This window comes from Pararge aegeria, chromosome 7 (genome assembly GCF_905163445.1).
Source record: "Pararge aegeria chromosome 7, ilParAegt1.1, whole genome shotgun sequence".
Lineage (NCBI taxonomy): Eukaryota > Metazoa > Arthropoda > Insecta > Lepidoptera > Nymphalidae > Pararge > Pararge aegeria.
This window is the reverse complement of record NC_053186.1, coordinates 2,292,312-2,319,501: the sequence shown is the minus strand read 5'-3', so window position 1 is coordinate 2,319,501 and position 27,190 is coordinate 2,292,312. Positions and strand designations below refer to the sequence as shown.

Below are 27,190 nucleotides of genomic sequence, written 5' to 3'. Positions count from 1 at the left end.
TACCACTCTAGTAATTGCATCGCATTTTCAGGGCAAAACTAGAAACCTTAAAACTAGTGGAAATCGAAGCTAAGACACTCAAAGTGGATATACACAGCAAAGATAATCTACTGAACAACCTGCGCGTTGAGTTAAAAGCGGAAAAGGACAGCAATAAGAAACTTATTGACGAAAAGAAAGAGTTACAAACTAAATATAAGAAGGAGAAGGAGATATGGGAGAGGGAGAGTGAAAAGTTGGAGAACGAGTTGAGGAGCAATAAGGAGCATTATGAAATGGCTATAGAAGGTAAGTGTATGTTGTTTTAAATTCGGTAGATTGTGTGAGATTGATAAGGTATCCCTAAGGACGATATATGTATATAAAATGGTATTATTTCTGATGAACACAAATCTCTTATCTCAACGAAATGGAAAAATCTAAAATTAGTGCTATTCTTTTCCACATGGAATGTAGTGAACAGGAAAACTTTAATTTTAGTCTTATAAAACACTTGGTACAGTAGAAGTGTATATTGTCCTGCCATCCTACTTTTTGTTCTTTATAAACAGCAGGTTCGATTTCGGTTTTTTTTATAATTCGGTGAATTATACGGGGCCCTAGGGGAAGGTAGGTGTGAAAAGTTTTCGGTAGAGATTCCCTCAAATATTTTAACTACCTATACCTATCTGATACATAAGTGTAGTTTTCTGGCAAAGCAGCATCGAAGAAACCAGAATAAGCGATTTTGATCAGGTTATTCTTCATCTTCTTATGACTTCTTAGGGTTTCTTTTCGGCTTCTTGGAATCCAAATTTGCCGTGGATTTCCAATATCTGACCTAAATCAAACTTAATCTTGAGAATTATTTGGAATCTTGTAAAAATTGTAGATATTTAATTATACTCGCAAATCAAATTATTTTTTATCTACTTATCGTTGTACTTATTAAGCGAAAGTTGGTAACAATGATTAAATACATTTTATGCGATAAGATAGGATTTATCATACATGATAATGTATCGTTCTTCCGCTGCTAAAGTGTTATAACTCAAATATAACAAATTTTGAGCAAAAGGTGGACCCCCTTAACAATGATATCATCATCACCATCAAGCCCAGCCTCTCTATCTGTCTCATAACCACGCTGCGATTTTAAGGCATGACGATAACTCGTCATCTTAATTGGTGCAATCTACCCTTCGTTAAGATGCACATCACAAAGACATGCGTCTCAACCCATGGATGTCAAAGATGTTGATCGATCTATCTCGACCTTGTTTGTCCCCAGTATTTAAAGCGCCACATGTGACTTACGAGTGTTTATGAAACTACAAATAAATAGCTTTTAGTCATTATAATTTTAGTTCCTTGGACAGTTTTAGTATAGCGGTACATATACACCGCTAAAATTGATGTTATAAATTGGAGACAAAACAAAGTAACAGCAGCCTAACTAGTAGTAATAATTGAGGTCAGTCTATCAAACAGTGTCTTGTTTTGCGTAACGGTATGGCTGAGGTTTTAAAAGTCTACTTTAACTTTGTTTAACTAAAGTGTTTAAACGTGACATGCATATCGGATTATTAAGTCTTAGGTAAGGCTTAAGCACCACTTGTTCATCTCAGTCTCAGAAATTCTAGTAGTGTTTGTGAATTTAGGTGCTAAACATTTTAATGTTCAAATGCCGACCTACTTCGAGCAGTGTGCCAGTAGAAATTCTTTTAATGATGATAATGATAAACAGAATTTATTTTATTAGCGCATTTGGTTCTTAGCTACAGGAGCTGGTGTAGAGAGCAAATTATATACATTTTAGGTCTGTGGCAGAACAACGTCTGCATTTTTTTCCCCAAATAATACCTATACTCGTGTTTAGACAAACCTTTTTTGTTTAATCCATGTACCATGTATGTAGCCATAGATCGATAATATAATTTAAAAAAAGGTTTAGTTTTTTTCTTAGGTCACTTTTTTTTGGAGGATTGGTACGATACGATGTTTGCGATGAAAACAATTATGGCTTCCTAATACTGACCAAGTCCTACTTTCAGGATTAAAATATTAAACATAACCTATTTCCTATTGTAAACTTTTATATTTGTGTTTAGTAGTTATGTAAATAGGAGAAATTTTTTAGTGTCATGATTTCGCGCAATTTTTACGTCTCCGCGGATGTGATAGACAATAAGTTTACATGTGGGTGTAAGTAATAATGGTGATGCCTCCCGACATAACAATAACCAAGGCCGACGAGGCAACTTTGTCGCTGTCGGCAAAACAGGCCTTCGATCCTTGGTCAAAGGAGTTTGAGTCAAGAGCTCAGTTCTGGAAAGGTTAGAATTAAATAAAAGAAATTATGTGGAATTATTGTATAATAAAAAATGTATACGCGTGTATATATATACGCGTGCGACACCCGGATAGTAAGAGAGTGAATCTTTTTAACTAAATTGACACTTCACACTAATTTCTCTAATTATATAAGCGAGCGCTTGTCTTCAATCTCGTCTGATGGTAGATATGGATGATTAGTGATGGCGGACCTATTCACTCATACTCTACGTTTCGGGGAATAAGGAAGCCGGAAGGCATTCTAGATCTACAAGCACTCGTGACTTCTGTCTGACCAATATAGATAACGCGTACTGTAATTTATGATTGTTGAGTACAGATGCATCGCCTGACACCTCAACCGACTATCATTGAGGCGTCCTCTAACACTCTGGACCCCAATGCCGCTTTCACGAGATGCTCCTAAAGTATCCTTTACGACCCGGACAATCAAATTACGACCGACAATGCATCTAATATGACACACTGATACAATCTCTGCACAACGTCTTCGCCTACGAAGACAAGCTCTCTACTTTTTAACCTTGCGTCCACTGACCTCTGTTATTAACGCAATGGCCAGTCCAGTTTTCCCTTCAAAATAGACTGCTCTGTCCCCAGTATTTAAAGCGCCACATGTGACTTACGAGTGTTTATGAAACTACAAATAAATAGCTTTTAGTCATTATAATTTTAGTTCCTTGGACAGTTTTAGTATAGCGGTACATATACACCGCTAAAATTGATGTTATAAATTGGAGACAAAACAAAGTAACAGCAGCCTAACTAGTAGTAATAATTGAGGTCAGTCTATCAAACAGTGTCCGAGCCTCACAAGTGGCGTCCTGTGGTTGACGTTCCTCCAATCTCGCCGCACCTTAGAGCTCAAGTCCAAACGCCCTTTGCGCGCTCGACCCAACCCTCCGCGACGCGGCTGAAACTCTTATAGTAGTTATCAACTGCAGTCCATCCGAAACAGCAATTTCAGTACAATACGTTTTTACAGAACGTGACAAACGTCACGAGGCGGAGAAGAAAGCGCTATGTCTAGAGCTGGAAACCGAGAGACAAAGTCGACAGAAATTGCTGTCCTCACAGTATGACCTGCAAGAACGGTTGGACAGTATGCAAAGGTATTAATATTTTTTATAATTTTTGGGTACTCCGACCGTTAAAAGACCTAACAGATCGTGATGGAATGTAAGATGTAACTTTGGAGTAATGCTTCTTTAAGGTTTTGATGGCTTTTACAAGGTTACGTCAACTGTTTATTTACTCGGGTTTCAGGATTTGACCAACTGACATACCCCAGGAACGCTTTACTCAGCGGCTGGACTGTAAATATCTGTGTTTGCTTTTGTTTGGAAGCATGAAAACAGTCTCCGTATATTTTGAATAATATTTTGTCCCCTATATAAGTTCTTTATTTAGATGCGTCAAAATATCATGAAAACCAAAGGGGCCTTATTATGTGCGTACATAAATACACACACAAGTTTTTTTTCTACAGGGCGCCATCCAAAGAGCATAGAAGATCACTATCGGATGCCAGCACCAATTCACAGCAAGAGACCACTGTGGAAGATGTAAGATTTTCTTTAAGTCACTCGACCTTGATATTCCCTATTTTGTGATAGTTGCTGATAGTTTACAACTGTCGCTGTCCAATTTTGCGGTTTGTGTGGAGAAGTGAGTAGCCGATACCGAGCCAAATAACCATTGATCGGGATACCTAATTCAATTCTATAAAATTTCATACATTACATCTAAATATGGATATGACATGAAATCCAACTAGGATGGAAATTATATATTTAAAACTTTAAGGAATCATATATAAAGGGAATGCATGAAACTGAATAGTAAAATTGTAAGGACAAAAAAAAAATTATTCAGTTTAATGTATGAATTACGTTGATTCTAGAACAGGAGCTAGATTTGAAACATTGCAAGAAATTTTAAGCTATCTGGGTAAAGTTGAGGTTCGTTATTGAGCATAGATTAACGGATACGGATTTTTGTCAAAATGTAAACTTATTACATGACGCTTTGTCATTGTGTGTGTACTATATTTAAAATACGTGTAATATGCATGTTGTTAGTGCTCTTAATAAATAAATAGACTTAGAATCTGATCTTATGTTACCATTTGAAGATTCTTGTATTATACCGGTTTCATTTAAGAGCTGGTTTTGAAGCATGTTTCAAGTAAGGTTTTATGCCACCAGGGAGAGCTTACCAGTTTTTCCAGTTGTTGTGATTTTTTTTTTCTCTAGGATTTTGGATATGGGTCAGTGCGTTCTACGGAATCATCCAGGCCTGCCCTTGAAGCGGTCAACTGGTCTACTACAAACAGTAACAGTTCCCAAAATGGACATATGCCGGTACGTCATAATTTTAGTTTATATTGTTTATAGAGTGTATTCCGTATATTACCTTTGCACACTATCGTCCGTTTTCTATATTCAATCTATCTGTAAACTTCTGATAAGTTAATTAGCAAAGCTTGTATTTGTTGAAAATCTATGGACGTTTTTGGCAATAGCAACGTTGCTCAGTAAACACATATTATACAGATTACGGACGGATTGAATATTAAAGACGGACGTATATCGACTATAGATACCGATTTGACTCAAATTATACGATTGATATAGGCTTTATTTTAAGTGATTAAGTTTCAAGTTATGACTTTAGGGCGAGGCGTAGCCAACGCGAGGCCACTGTGTCGTACACCAACGGCATTCTTTCGAATAGTTGGCTTAAAATTTTCATTGAACTGGTTTCCTACACGAAATATAATATTATGTACAAAAATTGTTTATGTCCGTTGGGGAAAGTCGATCCCCAAATGGGATAAGGTTAAGGCAAAAAAGAAGATACAAGAATTGCTCATATGTTAGCCTAGTGTCCAATTTACAGATGGCGGATGCGGGCTTAGTTCTGCGTATGCGCAACAGAATATCGGTACTCCAGAGCGAACTGTCGCGTACAGCCAAAAGAGCCGCTGACTTGGAAGATCGCCTTACGAGTGAGTGTTGTTACAAATTCTTGTAATTCCAGTTATCATGTCAGACGTTGGTTTGGTATAAACAGTGATTTTTATCAGAGTCACAGTAACTCTAAGCAATATTAAAATTAATTGTAGTTAACTACACCAGTGTTACAAAAAAATTACCATTTTGTGCATTTTGATATTTTGAAGCTCAAATACCTCAAACGTTTATTACTCAGACCCGCTAGTAAGGTTGAATGGAACTGGATGAAAATTTAGCACAGAGTCTTTTTATCCCGAAAAAAGGATCCCGTGGGATGGATATTAACAGACCGAGAGATCGAGATGTTTATGAAGCGTGACAACAATATTTTGACGCGAATTCGCGGACAAAAATTAGTATCTAAATATTTTTTGTCTAAATGTCCGTTCCCACCGAAGTGAGGTGATAAAAGCGAATATGGCAAACTGGCGAAGCACTCATCAATCTTAAATTGTGATGATGTGTGGTGCGCCGTAACACCTGGAGCCATGCTTGAGATATCATATTAACCCATTACCGGCCCACTACAGAATAGGGGTCTCCTCTCACAATGAGAAGGGTTTAGACAGTAGTCCACCACCCTGTTAGTGCGGATTAGCGGAGTTGAGGGTTTGAGACATACATATATGAAAAGCTTTTTTCTGTTCAGATCGCCTCACCTCCCCGCCATCTAACCCGGACTCGGATCGCTTCAAGGTAGAAGAACTTGAGATAGAGAACAAGAAACTACGCGAAGACCTGGAGAGACTGCGTGGACTTGGGTCGGTGCAGCTGTCCAAAGAAGTTATCGGTGTGTATTTTGTTACAATTAACCTTTATTACTAGAGAATCGTCAATAACCTATAACAGTCCACTGCTGGTCAAACCCAACCCTCCCTGGGTTGGGCTATCTCCCAACGGGAGGATAGATAGTCCATAATCAGCACGCTGGGCAGACGAGCTGGTGATCGCAGTATATGAAGTAGAAGGAGAACCTACGAACTACATGTACACACTTTATGTATGTTAAACTTTGAAATAAAAGGTCTTCTTGCAGTCGAAAAATAATTACGAATTTTAATTTGGTACTCTTTTTTAACGATTCCGTTTTAAATATGGTTCTAGACCTTAAATAAGCCAGTTTCGTGATCAATTCAATCTGTGCTCCGATTAATATTCGTATCGTATCATAAACCACTCCACTTTAGTAGTGTTTCTCGAACAAATACTTTGTCACTTCATACCATTTAGCAGTTAACAGTAATTATTTTACCTCAAACGCTCTTAACGTTAATATGAAATAGGAAAAAGTTTGTTAGCTAGTAACACTTCGCGGGTGTAAAGTGAGACATTCGCTAGGCGTTTTCACTGTTTTTGGACATTGCACTGCATGATTGAATGAGAATAATGGAGAATCTCAATTAAATGCGTGTAATAATGCGAACATTTCGAAATCAAGCGCATAACTAAGCTTGTTCGTATGGGGACCGTGTTCAGAAATAAAAAAAATAAAAATTTAATTATTTGGTGCCTATTTTTTTTCAGAGCAATTACATCATATGCAAGACGAATTGGATAGACGGCGTGATGAGTGCATACAACTGAAAAGCGTTCTGACGCATCAGGTAAGAATAAATAACATAGCCAATAGTAGTTTTTTAACGCGAATTGAATTTTTAGTCTTTAACTATAAATCAATAAGACGTCAATCCACAATTTTGCCCAACCCTTAACTGTTTTGGAATTTGACCTTCACACCACGCGCCAATTGCAACTATTTAGTTTTTGGTATCTGAATATTCTTTTAGATTTATCCGAAACTCAGGAACAAAAAAAGGTAGTTTTGTGTTCGTTATCTTCAAAAGAAAGCGTACCAGTAAAGTACGGTCAGCAAAAAGATGAAGACCAAACATGTTCAAATCATGTTTGTTTGATAAACAAGTATTTGAGACTCATCTTATCTTCCACGTTACTGATAGTATATCTGTCTGTCTATCTAAATACTTATATCTGCACAAAAGTGGTATAACCTTATTTTCTCTACTTACTATTTCTATTTGTCGCGCTTTAAATAGTTTTAAGTGACCATATGAGATGGTGATAACAAAAAAAGCACCTGGCTAAGTTTGTTGTGAGCTTATTAGAATACGTTAGGAATCTTCGTAGCTTTAGTTATAAACTGACGAATGTAATTATCACCATTATCTCACTAACAAATTCATTGCAATTTCGTATGTAATGCACGGATCAGAACATAATATTTCTTTATTACAATAGGTTCGTAGATGGCACCATAATATCGGCCTATATGATTTTTCGTAATGCAATCTATTCGTATATAGGTACAAACATAAAAATTCATAATTTCGTTTACTAGGTAAACAAATTTTTCCGACAATTATTTTGATATAAAAACAAAACTACCGAACGAAATACAACGTAATTGCTAGGGGGCCAAACTGAGAACATATGCTTACAAATAATTATTTTTCTAAATTGTTCTATGGTTTATTGGTTTTTGAGGTATCAAAAACAAAATGATCTCTCTGACATTAAATTATTTGGAGTTATACCACTTGACACTGGCGGTATCTTTGGAATGAATAAAAATTCTTATTTTCTCGCCAGTTGTATACAGGTATGTCACCTTGGATCATATCATGTACTTGTTTGTTGTGAAAATAAAAAGTGTCATTTCCCAGTTGTTAAAGAACACGGAGAATCCAAGATACATACATTAAAAATGAAAATTGTACAGTGGTGTTAAAAAAATAGTAAACCAAAATCAATGTTTTAATAATAAACGGCAATAGTTTTTAAAAAACAAATAAATGAAATTGCTCTCCAAATTTACGTACAAGCTATTATATAGTTTCACCTGTCCCAATATCTGTCTGTCTTAAAGCTTGCAGGTTAAAGACCTACTTCCTTCTGTCCTTGTTCTCCAAAGATCTCTAGATATTCATACAATTAAGAAAGGATTGACATTCCTCTTGGACCGCTTTAAATGTGATGATAATGGTGTGATTACGGGCTCATGAGGCTTAACACCTATGCCTCAGGTTGACACAGAGCAGCACCGTGCAGGAGGTAATCCTGGCATGCTCTGCAGAGTTTTGCTCTGTCTATAGACGATGGTTTCAACTTACCATCAGGTGGCCGTCTGCTGGGTCCGTCACAAAAAGAAACCACATTTCACAGTAATATTTTGGAGCATCGCTATAAAAAATAGCTTAATCATGGCCTTATTTCGAAATTAGTTAAAATAAAAAAAAATACTAAAATTCATTTATTTCAAGTAGGCCAAGGTTATATGCCCTGTTGAAACGTCAAGTCAAGTCTGTTTGTAGTGACTTTAGCATCGGTTCGGAAGGAAGATTCCACCGAGAAGAACCGGCAAGAAACTCAGACATCAAAACATGAAAGCCAGTTAAAAAATTAAAAACAGCAGTGCGTAAAGAAACGATTTAAGTGTTAGTGCAAAAGGTAGTAAATTCAAATAGTTTTAAATTAATAAGAAGTAATTAAGAAATTGTATTTTAAAAAATGTAGATTCTTGTACTTGTAGTTGTAAAAAATATAGCTGGTTGATTTAAATAATTCTGTATCGAATCGGAACTATTAAAAGTAGTATTAAAAATTTGTTGAATCAAGTAAACGTAAAACGTAATGAAAGTAGGTAACTATAATACCTACTTTAGGTATGCGAAAAGTTAGTAGATCAAACAAAAGTGAAACGTTACAAAACTGCTAAACTGTTATTCAATATTTTCTTAATTCAAAAAGTTGTGATTGCTAACGAAAGTAAACTTGGAAATAAAAAACATGTTACACAAATGTATAAGAAAATGGCGTTTCCAAATGCGTTTTTCGTGAAGACACTTTACAAGGACTTGCCACAAACATCTAGCGGGGTTTATTTTTGTACAAACAATGAGGTATGAATATTCATCTAATTATAACCTACAGTTACATAGCGTTGTTTTCTTTAAAAGATGAATCGAGGAAAAGGGTCTTACTTTCCAACTGTGGACGTCTCTGTAAATATAAGGACCTTAGGTTTCTCGTAAAAATTCAATGCATTACTATTATCCTGAGATAATTATAAATATATATTAGAATATTGACATTATCCAAGCGTTAAGAAAACTTTAAGTTATATTTTTTTTCAGTAAATTTATGTTGTTTTAAATCATGCCACATTTATCATTGTAAACACTCTGTTATATTTTTGCTACAAACTGACAAGATGTTTTCTGTCCATTTTAACTTTAAGTTAAACAATAACTTGCAATAAATAGCGCAAGTACCGTTGTGCTATGATCTTGACGAATTCATAACCTCATTTTACAATAGTTAATTCATGAATTAGTATCATGAAAAATAAAAGAAATAAAGTCTGATGGGCCATGTGATTGGTCAGTACTCAGTCATTTATTTGGGATTTTTTTAAACAACCTTTAAGCAACGTTAGCACTTAAATACATTTTTAATAATTATTATAAGCACTTATTAACTTTTACGCAGAAACCATGGTTCCAAGCTTTGAAGAGCGTTGTGAGTAAACGTAAAAACTTAATGTGTTAGTTTTAGGTGTCTACCTTTTTATTTTGCAGAGTACTAGAAAAAAGGTTTATTATTGAGTCCGAAATTAGCAGCTTAATCTTTTATTTTTGCAGAAATATCATCGATGCATTTACTTTAGTTTAAATTCAGTATAGCTGAGAGATCGAAAACAGTGATTACCAAAAAGAAAAAGTGAAGTTATTTATGTAATTTACCAAAGAGTCATAAGAAAGTGTTACAAATTATGTTTGCGTGGAAAGTTTTGTAGCTTTAACCGTTATGAGATTGTGAAAGTGTTGCAGAAATTCTAGCATAAACTTAACGTGTACGGTAAAATAAGTACGTAATTAAAAAAAATATTAATTTATAGTGATGCCCCAGAAGTCGAAATCTGTTCAACTAACTACCATCGCAGTATTATTTTAATATCGTTGACGTTTCGTTTCAGTATTATAATCCTTATTTTAAGTATATAAAGGTTATGATCTTTTTTCATTTCAAAATAATACTGCTTTCACGAGATTATACTTAGTCACCAGATTAAGCAGTCATGGTGGAAAAATTAAACACACAAACATAATCCCTGAGTACATTAAACTTATTTTTTGTGCAGTCGTGTTATAACGAAAATGACGAAACGAATAGTGACTTTGTTTTACACGATATCTACTCGACTGAAATTCCGCAACACTTGAACAGTGTCCGAACGACGATAGTTTCACAAATGTTTGTAGTTTTAGCTTTTTGTGATATGTCGTCCGGGACAGCACAACCCAACTGGTTATTGCTTCCGCCTAGTAGTAGCAGTAGTAACGGCAAATGAGACTTAACGCCTACGCCTCAATTTGATACACGGGCGGCACTTTTTAGGGACGCGTTCCTTGCGTTCCCTGCGATGTGTCACTTTGTTTGTAGGCGATTGTTTGCCGCTTAACATCAGGTGATATAACTTTTAAAAAAAACGCTTTTAAGAGAAACTTTTTTTTTAACTCTCGAGATTCAAGATTCTTTGGCCAATTACATGAACAAGTAGTTATTGCACGCCTCATAAGCGAAGCGTTGAGGTGGGTATTACTGCCAGTTTACGCACTCCGAGTGATTCTCCAACTTAAAATGTTTTTTTTTCTTTTTCAATGTTGAGAAAAAAACACTATTTTTAACACTCATGATATTTTTAAATATCTTTTTATTATTTAAACTTATTAAAAAATTGTTTAAAAAAGTTCTGCTTTGAACGTCCGTGTGTCTGTATGTGCGGATCCCGTATCTTGTGGTCACGATAACTAGCTAAATACCTCACTTATCGAGTTGGTTTTTTTATAGGCTACAGTATTTTGAGAAATTGAAGCCTATTACTTTTTACGGTATAATTAGATGTAGTTTAATTATTATTTAATAAATACTTTTACAAATTAACAAATCTCAATTTTATTGTAATGAGATTATGAGGCGTGCACTTTTGGATTTTCCAACTATTTAGTACGTTACGTTGAAAGTACTTTATCAACCAATACGGATCCACATGAATTTTATTGCATACACAACGCAGTTTTACGTTCTATTTTATGTGGCATTAATTTTGCTTTATTTCCCAATGCTTTCCATCTACGTCATTGCATGGTAAATGTTTTTTTTATATATTATGTTTTTACTCAATTTAAGTGTTAGAAACACGTATCTATCACCCCCACCTGGAAATTTAAATTTGATTAAAAAAACTTAAACTTGGATAGAGAGAGTAGAAATCAAATAGTAATAAATAGTTAGATTAGTTGAAAGCCCTGATTTATTAACAAAAACCTTATATTTTACAGTAAGCCTAGTCGGTGGTTACATAAATACTAATAGTAATGGCATAAGCCATTAAAGAAGCCAAGACTATATACATAATGTACAGTCTTGGCATTATCTTAATACATATATCATTCCTGTTGAATAACCTGTGACTTTCCGACACTATACCTGCGTCCCTTTAAGTTTAGTCGAAAGGATGGCCACCGACTACGCCTATTTGCTAAACATTATTAAACGAGTTACAGTTTTACTATAGGCATAGAAATAGATCAGTTTTTTAAACTTTTACGAGTACTTATTTTTAGCCTATTTCTGTGGTGTACTTTTCCATGAAAATTTAACTTAGGTATATTTTATTCAAGAGATCCATAACAATTATTATATTAACTTGCGCAGACATCGAACCTGAAGTCGCTGGCTACTTCAAACTACGGGTCGGATGTGGACATCATAAACGAGGATGGTGAACTGGCGTCGGCGTATCAAGCTCAGAAAGGAATCAACAGGTATCTATACTCTCTTCATAGGAAGTGAGTCTGTTTGTTTGTTACCTATGGGCTCGGCTCGACTACTGTTACCGATCTTAATGAATGGAATGGAATGTACGGACATTTGAAATGACATAGAAATAATCTTTTTACATCAGTAGGATATTGATGAATACTAAAAAAAGTACTTTTTCTAGACAACTACAAGAGGAACTTCTAGACGAGAAGAAGTTCTACGCCGAGCATTTATCGCAAGCGAAGCAGGATATCGAACAACTTCGAGAAGAGAACGAGAAGTATCAGAAGTGAGATATTTTCCTACATAGCTAATGCTTTATTTATCACAGCATTTTTAAGTCTACGGCTGGGCTATAACTTTACTGCAGCTTTTAGGAGAATGTGCAACACTTTAATCTGGCCTTTCACCTAGACACTTTTCGCTAATCTCAAGGTCATCTTTTCATTTGTCACTTAAACAACTCGCCAGCCCCAATGGCCATCAGTTCCGCAGACATTGCCTGCCCACAACCACTAAAGATTTGTGTGATTACACACTAGGCACCACTGCAATTTATATGAAATCGACAGCGCCATCTTGTGAAAGTGAAATACTGTTTCTCACTATTGCAACTTAATGGCGCTCGAATAAGTAAACTTAGCTAGATAATCGCACACCAGGCATTTTCATTAAGTCACAAGATTCATTACATTAAGTCAAAAGTCAAAGTCAAAAATATTTTTATTCAAGTAGGTTTGATGCGTACACATGTACAAGTACACGGTAGTGAGATGATGGCGATAACCATATTCATAAACTTAAAACTAAAGCTACGAGGGTTCCAAATTAATTAAAAGTACATTTGACACCCGATAACGTCACGTCGATTATTTGTTTTGTGACATACATAATATTAAAGCTAACTTGACGCGATACCCGTGGCTTCGCAATTTGTTGAATCTGTGACAAACTAGGCACAAATTATATTTAATTTCATTAAAAATGCAATGCAATAAAATTCATTTCATCAAAGTCAACCTCCTTGCCATGCGAAATTTTATATTTTCAAATTCATCATAACATAAACACTATACAAGGTCATTCGGAAAGGCATAGACTAACATCTATCGCCGGTATCGTCGAAATAGTCCAAAACTTACGTTATCTCAAGATAAATGTAATTTATGATAAAAAATTATAATTCTTGTGTAATACAAAGTCAAGTCAGGTCGTAAATTATTAGATTCCTAACATCAAAACAAACATATTATATTTTTTTCTTTTTCAGCCGACAAGAAATAGCCAATTCTACGATAAGAAGAATCTGGGAAAAGTTTGACTCGACAGAGAATAGAATAAAACCCAGTTTCTTTTACGACAACGTTATCGCGAATTGTTTGACAAGTTTTAATATTAATTCTATAAATTGGTTGTACGCAACTTTTAAACATAACTCTTAGCTAACTTTTGGTATTCTACAACTTCAAGCAATATTAGAACGTTGTACACTTGGCAATACTTAAAAAATCCTTAACCTATGCACGGTGATGAAGCAAAACGACCTACTAGCATATGTGTTATAGTTTAATAGCGAGTCGACTTGTTTGTGTACTCATTTGGGGTACCGGTGTGCGCAAGCAAAGCCGAACTGGCATTACGCAGGCAATGTTAAGTCAAAGGGTGTGCCCTCCCCGATGGCTAAGTCGACTTGTATGATAATGAAATGCTACACTACTATGCTTTCTTAGTAACTTAAAAAAGAATAACATAAAAAAAAAACTTAATTCATTATGGATAATTAATTTTATTTATTTATTCTCTGTATGCACTCTGACCAACACCAAGTAAAAAAAATGGTATTTTGTATATATCGCTCACTTTGCGTAATTCCTCTAATAGATTGGCTTTAATTATTTTAAGTTTTATTGAATTCTAATAGTTATGTTTACTTATATGTTAATAAAAATAATAGATACTGTATTTTTTAATTTTATGGTTAGACTACAGTAATTATCATAAACTTTGAGAAACCATCAATCTTCATACCTAAACCTTCAACAATGCTATAGTTATCAACTATAATTGTAGCACATTAACTATGCTGTCGCTACCAGAAACCACGTAGAACAACCACCACTACGCCGTGGTGACTATCAATCTTGATAGCATTACCATTAAATATGTTGTCGTAACAATTAATCCCGCTAGCATTATCATAAAATAAGCAGTCGAAACTATCACCCCTAACCAACAATTATGCTGACATAACTATCAACCATGTTAGCAGAACCACTAACTATGCAAGCATAACCATCAACTAACCTGACGAAACTATAAACCGCATAACCATATACTATAGTGTCGTTACTGTCATCCATTACCATCAATTATGTGGACGTAAGAATCACCAATGTTAACATAACCATAACTATTTTTTAGCAAATAGCAACCATGTGAGCATAACTATTAACTATGCTGATGTAACTATCAACAGCACTATCAAAACCATCAACTTTGCTGACGAACTATCAACCATGTTACCATAACCACCATCTATGCTGTCTTAACTATCAACCATGTGAGCGTAACCATCCACTATTATGCCGTAACTATCAATCATATTAGTATAACTATCAACTATGCTGACTTAACTATCATCTATGCTAGCATAACCATATATTAACTATGCTGTCGTAAGTATAAACCACCCTAGCACAGCCATTCAGTGACCACGCTGACGTAACTATCAACAGCGCTATCAAAACCATCAACTATGCCGGTGAGCTATCAACCATGTTACCATAACCACTATCTATGATGTCTTAACTATCAACCATGTGAGCATAACCTTGAACTATTCTGCCGTAACTATCGATCATATTAGTATACCTATCAAGTATGCTGACGTAACTATGACTATTGACTATGTTAGCATAACCACCATCTACGCCGTATCTATTAACAGCGCTTTCAAAACCATCAACTATACTGACGAACTATCAACCATGTTACCATAAACATTCTTTGCTGTCTTAATTATCAACCATGTGAGCATAACCATCAACTACTCTGCTAGCACAACCATTCATTAACTATGCTGACGTAACTACTAACAGCGCTATCAAAACTATCCACAATGCTGACGAACTATCAACCATGTTACCATAACCACCAACTATGCTGTCGTAACTATCAACTATGTTAGCATAACCACCAACTACGCTGTCGTAACTGTCAATCACGCTAGCACAACAATTCATCAACTATGCTGACGTAACTATCAACAGCGCTATCAAAACCATCAACTATGCTGACGAACTATCAACCATGTTACCATAACCACCATATATGCTGTCGTAACTATCAACCATGTGAGCATAACTATCAACTATTCTGCAGTAACTATCAATTTCATTAGTATAACTAACAACTATGCTGACGTAACTATCGACTATGTTAGCATAACCACCGATTTCGCTGTAACTGTCAACCACGGTAGCACAACCATTTATTAACTATGCTGACGCAACTATGAACAGTGCTATCAAAACCATTAATTATGCTGATGAACTATCAACCATGTTACCATAACCAGCTACTTAACTCGTCATAACTTAATGATTCTGCCGTAACTATCAACCAAATTACCACAACCATCAACTATGCTAACGCAACTAACAACCAAGCTAGCATACTCATAAACTACGCTGACGTAACTATCAAGCATGTTAGCATAAACACCAACGACGCCGCCGACGTTACCATCAAGGACGCCGAAGAATTATCAACAATTTTACCATAACAACCAAAGGCCAGAAGAAATAAATGAAAGAAGTCAAGAAGATAAACTTCTGGAGTCTTTTAGCAAAGGGCGGGCTTACGTAGAATGAGACTAACGTCTAAAGAAGACTTCTTATCTTCATGATCATCATTTCAGCCAATGGACGTCTAGTGCTGGACATAGATTCGTCAACCTCGTGGAGAAGTGTGATTCTCACCTTGACTCCAATTATCATCAATATCGCGTCAACACAGGGTCGTCTACTGCAAGACATCACAAAATCCACGATTTTGTCCAGCTCGTCCGATGTCACTTGGAAGAGTGTGACCGATGCGGGTTCGCCATTGATTTAATTGATTATTCTAATTTTTAGGATGCTCAGCAATGACCTTAACCAAGAGCCGAGAAGTAAGGGTCAAGAGTTCGCGCAGAACGAAATTGTGCGGTTGACCTCGGAGATATTGTCGTTACAGGTAAAGCTTTTTCAATACGATCTTATTCCAATTTCATCCAGGTCATACATATTAGTAAAAATTAGTAAAAACCTAGTCCATTACTTTGTATATTCATTGGGAGCATCGGCGCGCAAGCAGAAGCATAAAAGCAAATTTTTAACTCATTTAAAAATTTTGCTATTATGAAAAGTGATAGACTAGTGGTTAAAGCTTCCGCTCCGTTTCGGGGGAACCGCGTTTCATCCCCGGCACGCAACCACAGTTTGGGCAAAATGAAACACATTTACCTTTATACTACAAAAATAATTATTTAAATCGGTTATAATTTGTCGTAGTTATGGTGTAAAATCGTCATACACTCATTCCCTCTCCCAAAGGAACCGAGCTTAATGTCGGAATAAAAAGTATCCTACATTACTTCTAAAACTTCCAAAAATATGTGTACAAAGTTTCATTAGGATCGGTTTAGTAGTTTTTGCGGGAAAGCGTAACAAACAAACTTACATTGACATTTATAATATTAGTAGGGATTAGTAGGTATTACAGGTCAGGTTGGATAGAATTACTTGTATGAAGTCCCAATGTATATTGCCTCTTTGGGCGTGCAACAATTACAAAGTTAATTATTTAAAACTAGTACATTAAATGTCATATTTAAACTAATTATAAAATTTATTAATATTATAAAATGTATTGTTAACTCTTTTTTAAAATTTATTAAATTATTTTCCCTTACGATCTTTGGTAACTTATTATATGTTTGTATAGCCATCACGCAGACACTTTTGTTAAAGAACGCGGTTTTATGAGGGGGAAACCTAAACTTATCCCTACAGCGTTCTCGTTCATGACGCTCAAATAAATTCTCATTGTCTCTTAGAAATAGAGCAAGTTCAAATATGTATGATGATGGTGAATAAATAACTTCTATTTCCAGGAGCGAGTAGAAAAACTATCCGAGAGCTGCCGCAAGTACAAGAACCAGATTAGACTGTTGCTTCAGAAACTGAAAGAAGCGGGCATCGAGCATGTTGAAGACATACTGGAAGGTACAGATCACTGAGCTCTCTAACACACGGTATCTATACAAAATACATCATTTAAAGCGCTACATGTGACTTACCAGTATCCTCGGAACTATAAATATAATATTAATATATTATATTATAATATATTATATTATAATATATTAATATTAATATTATAATTATATTATATTAATATTAATATTAATATTATAATTATATTATATTAATATTAATATTCTTGGAACTACAATATATTCATACCAATTTTAGTTCCTTTGACACTCTTACAGCGTTACACTTTTAGCGCCAAATTTGCAGACAAAAAAAGTGACAGAAGTAGTGCATCTAACCATTTCGGAGATAAGCCGATATACATATAATAAATACTAATATAAAAATAAAAAGGTTTTGGTGACAGAAGTATATACTTTCGTATACTTCATCTTGCTTAAGTGAAAGATGCTTTTTTTATTTTATTTATTCTATGAGGTGTATAACTATACATGAATTTCTATATTATTAGTTAGGTGTTTATTAAAAAAAACAAATTTATATTTTTTTCATCTTCATTCCGAGGTGTCTTAACTTTAAATGGCGCCTAACGTCGTTTGACATCACATAAGAATTTGTAAAATGCTTTTTTTCTCTATTAATCACCTAAATCACTAGGTATCCGATTAAGGCGATTTCTAGGCTTAGTGACAACGGGTATCAGATGTTGCGATCATAAATAATAAAATAATAAAAGTCTTTTACCAACCGACTTGGATAATAAATTGTTAATAAAATACAAAGCTAAAAAACTAATATTAGTAATATTAGCTTAACGAAATAGTTTAAATAAATAAATAAACATACTACGACAATACACACAGCGCCATCTAGCCAAAGTAAGCGTAGCTTGTGTTATGGGTACTAAGATAGCTGAAAATATTATGAATATAATATACATAAATACTTATAATAAACAACAAACACAAATAAAAACACCCAGACACTGAAAAACATTCATGTTCATCACACAAACATTTTTCCACTAACGGGAATCGAACCCACCCACCCACTGCGCTAACCGGCTGTCAGTTTATATAAGGTGGTTTTTAATAAAAGTACATTTTCAGATTCAGCGATCCAACAGAACACGTCAACCACGCTCGAAGTAAAGCCCGTGATGCGTAAAAAGGAACGCGAGTACCTCGGCATGTTCGAATACAAGTTGCAGGACGAAGGAACCATTATCAAGAAACTTATAATGGGTAAGTGAAACAATGAATTGCGTAACCCTACCGTACTATACTGATATTATAAGACTATTTTATTTCCGCTTACCTGCAATCACAGCAACAGGGTAAGCAAAGGCAGGAGACAATAGTTATATCCCCCGATTGTATCCCTAGCAAAGCTAGCATGTGCAGGCGACAATTATCTCCCCGGGGAAAAGCTAAAAATGTATCTTCTCCCACAGCTTTATCAACTGTCAGAGCACTGGCACAAACAATATCCAAATACGATATGTGTTATAATAATAGTTTGGGCAAAATTAAACACATATTATAACCTCTATAGTACAAAAATAAGTATTTAAATCGGTTTTAATTTGTCGGAGTTATAGTATAAAATCGTCAAACACTTTCATCCCCCCTCCCAAAGGAGCTTCATGTCGGGATAAAAAGTATCCTATATTACTTTTAACACTTCCAAGAATATGTGTACAAAGTTTCATGAGGATCGTTTAAGTAGTTTTGGCGTGAAAGCGTAACAAACAAACTTACATTGGCATTTATAATATTAGTAGGGATAGGGATTTATTAGAAGCAAAAATAATGTTGCAGTCTAGTTTACTGGGGCTACATAAAAGTGGAAATTCGTGAAAAGGATATTATTCTCTGTTCATATGAACATAAATCCTATTTTCCTTTGTAGATTTGAAACCCCGCGTGGCAGTGACGCTGCTGCCAGGGCTGCCAGCCTACATCCTGTTCATGATGATACTACACACGGACCACGTGGACGACGAGCCCAAGATGCACGGCCTCATCCGAGCCATCCGCATGGGCGTTAGGAAGACGCTTAAACGACGCGCTGAGAGCGTCGAGTACAACGCCATGTGGCTTTCGAACATACTCCGGTGAGTTAGTCTGTTATAACCAAACACAAAACTTTGTTTTTAATGTTCCATACCCAAAGATTAAAACGAGACCCTATAACTATGCCTCTGCTGTCCGTTCGTCTGTCACCAGGCTGTATCTCATGATTAAAAGACAGAATAAAATAAATAATTAAGGAGCTCCCGTGCAACAAAAGTGATTTTTTTTCCGTTCTTGCTCTATATTGGTAAGGGCAACTGGACGACGAATGTTAGACGCTTGAATATCTGGTTATATATTCAGTTTAAAAATAAATGATTGAATTAAATTAAAATTTATATTTAAGGGCGTCCATCCAACATTTGCTGTTCTAATAGATAATGGTACGGAACACTTAGTGCGCGAGCCTGGCTCGCACTTGGCCGGTTTTTATAATTTTTTGATTTTTTTTAATGGTGACGCGAGACTACTTCATCTAAGCTATCTAAATTCACTATTACCTCGTTAAATCCAATCATTGATTCTGCATCGATGTAGTACTAAATATTTTTGTGACATACCTCATCCAGGGAAGTTCTACTGCGATGCTTATTTCTGCCGCTAACAAGCATTGTTGCGATGCTGTATTCCGGTCTGAAGGGTGTGGTTTCCTGTGTTATTTCAGGCACATGCTTCACACCATTCTAACCTTGGTCCGTCAATTATTATTACTATAAAAAAAAGTTTATTAATTCTTATGTATATTTCCTCCACAGATTATTAAACAATCTCCGCCAGTACAGTGGTGATGCGATGTACCAGGAGAGCAACACGCCGCGCCAGAATCAGCAGAGCTTGCGGATATTCGATCTGTCTGAGTACAGACAAGTGCTGTCCGACATCGCTATAGGGATATATCAAGGTATATCTTAATGAGTATCGCAATAAATCGTACAAAAAACTTTCATTCACAAAAACACATAGATACTATAGTGTATAGTATATAATATTATAGTATATTATCTATCTAACAAGTATGGTATATTATTCTAAACACATGCGAGGAAAAAATCTTTCAAATACGTTCTCAGAAAATAACTTAACATTTTTGATGTTATTGCACTTTTTGAAAGTTTCGCAGAACGCTCTCTGTTTTTGTTTGTTGGCAAAAGGCGGAAACGTTTTTACTTTTATTTAAAACATAATTAATTAAGACCTTTGAATCTATAAATCTATCTATATATATAAAAGAAAGTTGTGTTAGTTACACCATTTATAACTCAAGAACTGGACCAATTTTTATGATATTTGATTTTTTTGATTCCTCTTAGACCGGAATAGGATAATAAGTATTAAAACATAACATTCATAAAAAAAAATTATCCGCGTTACGAAGTTCGTAATTTAATTAAATTAAACGTTCCTTTGTTATAATTAAGAAGATACAAAATATATGTAAGAATTATTTGTGCTAATAGCAGTAGAGCTTTCAGTGAGAGCTCATCATTGGAAGTACTACCGCCATGTTTTTTATTAGCTTTTGTCTTGTGGAAGGCTTTGGTCGTAGCTAGTTACCGACAAAGCAATGCAATGGGAATTTCTAATTTCTGAATTTTCTCTCGTCTGACCTGGTGGGAGGTTTCTGCCTTAGGCTAGTTACCGACAGAGGCGTGCCGCTAAGCGATATAATGTTCCGGTGCATTGACACGTAGAAACCGATTAGGGGTATGACCACCATACTCCCTAACAGGTTAGCCCGCTACCATCTTAAACTGCATCATCACGTACCACCAGGTGAGATTGCAGTCAAGGGCTACCTTGTAGTGGAATAAAAAAAAAAGTATGTCGCATGTTGGGATGGTGCCAATCGTGACAGAATGGCCACCATTGGCACCATCAAAATCTCAAGCAGTAAAACTAACCTTTGCACACTTTACAGGTCTAATAACCCTCCTCGAACGTCAGCTAGAGCGTCTGATCTTCCCAGCCATATTGGAGTACGAGGAGATCAGTGGGCTGTCGGGGCCGGCGAAGACCGCCGTCCCCTCTCCCCCCTCCGCAGGCCCCGCACGCCTCAAGCACGAGTTGGCCACCACGCATGAGTACTTGAAAGTGCACGCTGTTGATACTTCATTGAGAGTTACCATATTTAAGCAGGTAAGGTGTCAAAATATGTTATTAGTTTAAGCAGGTACGGGATCCAAATAAGTAACTATATGTGAGCAGGGGCCTAAATAAGTTACTCTGTTTGAGTAGGTAAGGGGTCAAAATAAGTAACTATATTTAAACAGGTAAAAAACCAGAATTAGTTACGCTGTTTGAGCAGGTGAGGGGCCAGAATAAGTGGCTCTGTTTGAGCAGGTAAGGGGTCAAAATAAGTAACTATATTTAAACAGGTAAAAAACCAAAATTAGTTACTCTGTTTGAGGTGTCAAAATAAGTGAGTTGACTACAAAGTGCACTAAATGTGAGATTTACTGCCTACGTTTACTTGTTCGATCGCGTGAAAGTCAACTACGATTTGTATGGTATGGCGCTCTTCAGATTCAATAAAAATCGTAGTCAAATCTCAAACTTGGCAATCTGTAAAATTAAGTTAATATTTATATAAATTTATGAAACTTAATAATTTTATTTTACTTATGACAACTCTATTAAAGATAAAAGACCGACACGCGCATAGATGCTACAAGATGCGTACCGAATAAAGTGCCAGGAGTCACTTAATTTTAATTTTGCATGTGATGCTAGACTGTATCTGATTTCTTTTGGTTAAAACTATGGCAGTTTTTTACTCAACAACTATTAGTGTTTCGGTTTCATAGATAAGTCTCAGAGACAGTAATTATTTTGGTTTGCATTTACACGTTGTATATATAAAAAATATACATAAAGAATAGTATCCCATTGCTGGGCACATACCTCGCCTCTCAAAGGTGAGACGGTTTTACAGCATAGACCCACCACGCTGCTCCATTGCGGCTTGGTGGCCATTAACGACTATTACAAAAAATAATGGTAGTATGCAGTGCTTTTCTGCAGGTTTTAATTGCATGCCACTGATCAAGTGCCTGGATTAGAAAAAATGGGTAGTTCACAATAGTTGTTTATTTCAGCTGTTCTACTACATCTGCGCCTACAGTCTCAACCAGTTGTTATTGCGCAAGGATCTGTGCTGCTGGGCCAAAGGTCTGCAGATCAGGTACAACATATCCCATCTGGAGACCTGGATTAAAGAGCATCTAATCGAATATGGGCAGAAGAATGTAAGTATGATTTTCTTGGACAAAAAAAACTGTCAATCATCACTACAGTTTACAACAAAGACAACTTGTAACAATTTTTAAAAGTTAAATATATATTTATTTACTTGTGATAAACTAATTTCCAATCGTATATGTTCTTATCTTAACATCAAAAGGCCGAGTGGCGCAGTGGGCAGCGACCCTGCTTTCTGAGCCCAAGGCCGTGGGTTCGATTCCCACAACTGGAAAATCTTTGTGTGATAAGCATGAATGTTTTTCAGTGTCTGGGTGTTTATATGTATATTCTAAGTATTTATGTACCTATATTACTCATAAAAATATTCATCAGTCATCTTAGTACTAATAACACAAGCTACGCCTTCTTTGGGGCTGGATGGCGATGAGTGTATTGTCGTAGTATATTTACTTTTATTTAATTTTTTTATCAAAACAAATATTTGTTTTAATATTACTTATTTTAAGGGTCGCAGCAGGTTGCAAAATAAAAAGATATTAAGACTAATAAAAATTTATTACTCTAAAAAATACATTATTAATTATTATAATATTAAAACTAAAATTAATTAATATGCTCGACCGATTTGTGGCACGAGTTTCCTATCCTGGGTCTTAAAATTAATTCCCATAGAAAGCGTGAAAGCCAGGCGTCGTCGGAATTGGCTGCGCCGACGTAAATTGAATATTATGCGATATAGCCGCATCTTAGTTAGCAGGCATACTATGGCTATCCCGTGGGTATGCCTACGTAACATATTGCTACTTCATTGCACAATAAAATCACAAAAAAACGTTTATTTAAATTCAAACTCATTTTTTTGTTTAAAACATGACAAAATAGTATACATGTTTAGTCGCAGCCTCCGACATGCAAATCCTTATTTACATCACCACTCAATTGCAAATATATTATTCTTATAACTTGTGCCTTTAAACAATATAGATGTACAAAAGGCTGCTGATGTAATGCTATCCCTCTCGCACAATATACGGGCATGTGAATAAGATAGCACTTAAACGACTGCATTTTATAAATTTACTCGCTGTTGCCCTCGTCCGCGTTTGTTACGGTTTTTTCGTCTGTTTGTCTCTTTGTTTTTCTGTGAAAAAGAACCCTATGTTACTCCTTTGTATAAAGTAACTGTATGCCAAAAATATAGTTGATTGGTTGCTGAGTTAAGGAAGGACACAAACTTAGTTACAAACATACCTTCGCATTTATAACACTTTTGTTTGTCCTGACACACAAGCAAACTAACAAATACAACCACGAAAATTGTAATATTATTACCAAAAGTAATGTAAAAATAATGTACTACATGATAAAAGTACTCATTATTACCAACAAAATAGTTCTCGAGGGAATATATCTACTTATCATAGTTATGTCGCAATATCTATATGTCGCAATAGCTATGATAAGTAGATATATTCCTTCGAGAACTATTTTGTAGGTAAAAATGAGTACTTTTGTCATGTAGTACATATTTTTTATAGTATTGAATTTTATAGGCAAAATTTTGCTACTTTTGGTAATAATATTACAATTTTCGTAGTTGTATTTGTTAGTTTGTTTGTTTGTTTGTTTGCGGCACAAAAGCGGCTTTCGTGTTCTTAAATTGTATTAAATCGCCGGTAGAAAGAAAAGTGGGTTACATTAGTATCGCAGTATTCATTAATTCTTATTCAAATAAGTAGTTTTATCATCAAGGGTAGTTATATGGCAGTAAAATAATACATTTTAATTCATTCAAATCCGAGATTTATTTTAGAAATTATCGAGACTTAAAAAAAAATTAAGCTGTTGTACCTTATAAAAAAAATCATTTTACACCTAAATTGAATGCCACACATCTCTCAAATAAACTATTCCTACGGGATTCTTTAAAAAAAAAACAAACGCGGACGAAGTCGCGGGCAACAGCTAGTATAATATTAGTAAGAATTGCGAACAGACACTTCGATTTGTTTATATGTGTAGATGGAAGAGATCCTGAGTGTACTGAAGCCCATAACGCAAGCGGTGCAGCTGTTACAAGCGCGTAAGTCCATGGCCGACGTCCGGAGTACCGTCGAGATGTGCGTCGACCTATCTGCCATGCAAGTTTGTAAGGTGAGGACACTACCACACCAATCAATAAACGCCCCACAGCTGGGCTATGTGCTTTTATATCAAAGCAATTTAAATATCACTTGCCTCAACGGTAAAGGAAAACATAAAGAAGGTGTAGTTCAATAAAGTACAAGGGATGTCTGGGTGTGGGTCCAGGTGCAGGAGGCGCTCGCATTACTGAAATGCAGTTGACTCTGAACGTATTTTTGTTCCTTCGTGATTACAGTCCCGGTTCAAAAATGTGTTCCTCATTTTTGAACCCCGCTGGCAGACTTTTGGCCAGAGGGCATAGTTTACCGACTCTTTAGGGAAGCGCGACGAAAAAAGATGCGAATGGGATGAAGTTTGTTTTTATATTGATGTGTTTACTAGGTATTTTCATGTATTGTATATTTTATGTCCCACGAAGAACCGGTGTTCAGGGGGGCGAGTACGAATCCCAGCATGCACCTCTTAACTTTTCTAAGTTATGTGCGTTTTAAGCAATTAAAATATCACCTGCTTCAACGGTGAAGAAAAACATCGTGAGGCAACCTACACACCTGAGAGTTCTCCATAATGTTCTCAAAGGTGTGTGAAATCCGCCAATCCGCACTTGGGCAGCGTGGTGGACCACAGCCTATTAATCCCTTCTCATTGTTGATGATGATATTTCGTTTTTTAAATGTGGGCTTACTAGTGGTCTGAAATAAAAAAAATACTTAATTAAAAAATAAGTGTAAGTTTGAAAATGGAACGCCCATTGAATGAATTATTTCCTCAACAGATTCTCAACATGTACACTCCGTCTGAGGACTACGAAGTGAAGGTGACGAAGGAGTTCATACACGAAATCCAGAAACTGATGCAGGAGAGAGATGGTCCTGACGCTAATAAGAAACCGGTAAGTATGGGCAGCTTTCGGAAAACTTCATGGGTTATATATTCGTTCGAAATCCCTCAGTACCTGTCTGTAGGTAGTCTGTAGTCTGTCTGTACTCTGTAGTTGTCTGTCAACTCGGGGTCAATAATCGCAAACGTTATAATATATTAATATGTATAAGGCTTGTAGGATATAATGACTTGTTACAATCAATAACAACGCCCACACACAAACACGAACGCACACGCACATACATGAACGCACATTCACACACACGAACGCCCATTCACACACACACACACTCGAACGTACACACGAACGCACACACACACACACACACACACACACACACACACACACACACACACACACACACACAGACAATAATAACTGTGACGGACAGCTTAACGTGCTCTTCGAGGCACGAAGGTTGACTGCGCCAATTACCAAACTCCAAGCTGGTACTGAGAATTATTTAAAAGAAAGTCCAATAACTAACCAAGTTTAAGTGAACGTTTTACCAACGAGACAGTTTTCACCATCATCTCACCCAAAAATTAAAACGGGTGACGCGTTGATAAGGTTATTTCAATAAAATATTTGATTTGAAATATGACTTCAAAATACTTTTCTCCTTTTTTCAGCACAACCTTCTGATGGATACTAAAATGATATACGCCGTACATTTTGACTTCTGCCCGTCGCCAATACGTCTTGAAGATATTGAAGTGCCTGAAGTGCTGGAACTAGAGGGCTTCCTCACGAAGATATAAAAAGACAAGTTACAAAATCAACACGACATCCCTTCTGGTGCCTTCTAGAAGGTAGAAAAAACTGAAGTTCATTCTTCAAAAAAAATATATTAGAAGCTTTTGTTCTTTTGGAATAAGATCTTCTTTAAAGCAAAAAGATATATAATATGCCTTCTGAAGTTATATATGTGTTAAGAGAAGTTATATAGAGAAATAATATATATACCTTTTTTTTATTTAAGAAATATGAAAAAATAACATTCCATTCTGGAGTTTTTCAGAAGACTTTTGTGCTAAATAACATAATATATAAAAAATCAAGAATATAAAAAAAATATTTATTTAGTACATTTTACACTAAACTTTAAAGATATAAACAACTGAATGTCTCGCAAAATTTAATAAAGTTAATACTTATATAGATTGCGAGTACTTAGATTTGTTTTTATTAAATGTTCCTTGTTATTGGGTTGTTGTTGTAGTACTTGTTTTGTTTATTACTATTCAAACTGTTAAGTTTATTATTTTTTATATATTCGAATAAATAATGACGTATATATGTTTCTATGTTATATTCGTTTATTTGAAATAAGATAAAAATTGGTTATACCTGTATGTAACAGAATATTTAAACCTACAACGACGCAAAACTAGTTAAGTCATTAACGTGGTGTTAAAATTCCTTAGTAACATT

General features: G+C 35.5%; 1 protein-coding gene across 1 annotated transcript in view; it reads left to right on the top strand.

The window, feature by feature from the left end:
* Positions 1 to 26,781, top strand: part of LOC120624914 (unconventional myosin-Va) — a 52,592-nt gene extending 25,811 nt beyond the window's left edge. The window contains exons 21-39 of the mRNA XM_039891710.1: positions 32 to 288; positions 3,320 to 3,446; positions 3,824 to 3,899; positions 4,590 to 4,697; positions 5,236 to 5,344; positions 6,001 to 6,141; positions 6,876 to 6,955; positions 12,087 to 12,196; positions 12,376 to 12,483; positions 16,331 to 16,430; positions 17,350 to 17,461; positions 18,562 to 18,696; positions 19,364 to 19,568; positions 20,283 to 20,428; positions 21,446 to 21,663; positions 22,623 to 22,772; positions 24,751 to 24,882; positions 25,649 to 25,765; positions 26,389 to 26,781. Of these exons, the coding sequence (XP_039747644.1) occupies positions 32 to 288; positions 3,320 to 3,446; positions 3,824 to 3,899; positions 4,590 to 4,697; positions 5,236 to 5,344; positions 6,001 to 6,141; positions 6,876 to 6,955; positions 12,087 to 12,196; positions 12,376 to 12,483; positions 16,331 to 16,430; positions 17,350 to 17,461; positions 18,562 to 18,696; positions 19,364 to 19,568; positions 20,283 to 20,428; positions 21,446 to 21,663; positions 22,623 to 22,772; positions 24,751 to 24,882; positions 25,649 to 25,765; positions 26,389 to 26,517 (2,560 nt within the window). The 3' untranslated portion in view covers positions 26,518 to 26,781. The remainder of the gene's footprint in view (positions 1 to 31; positions 289 to 3,319; positions 3,447 to 3,823; positions 3,900 to 4,589; positions 4,698 to 5,235; positions 5,345 to 6,000; positions 6,142 to 6,875; positions 6,956 to 12,086; positions 12,197 to 12,375; positions 12,484 to 16,330; positions 16,431 to 17,349; positions 17,462 to 18,561; positions 18,697 to 19,363; positions 19,569 to 20,282; positions 20,429 to 21,445; positions 21,664 to 22,622; positions 22,773 to 24,750; positions 24,883 to 25,648; positions 25,766 to 26,388) is intronic.
* The last annotated feature ends 409 nt before the right edge of the window (positions 26,782 to 27,190 follow it).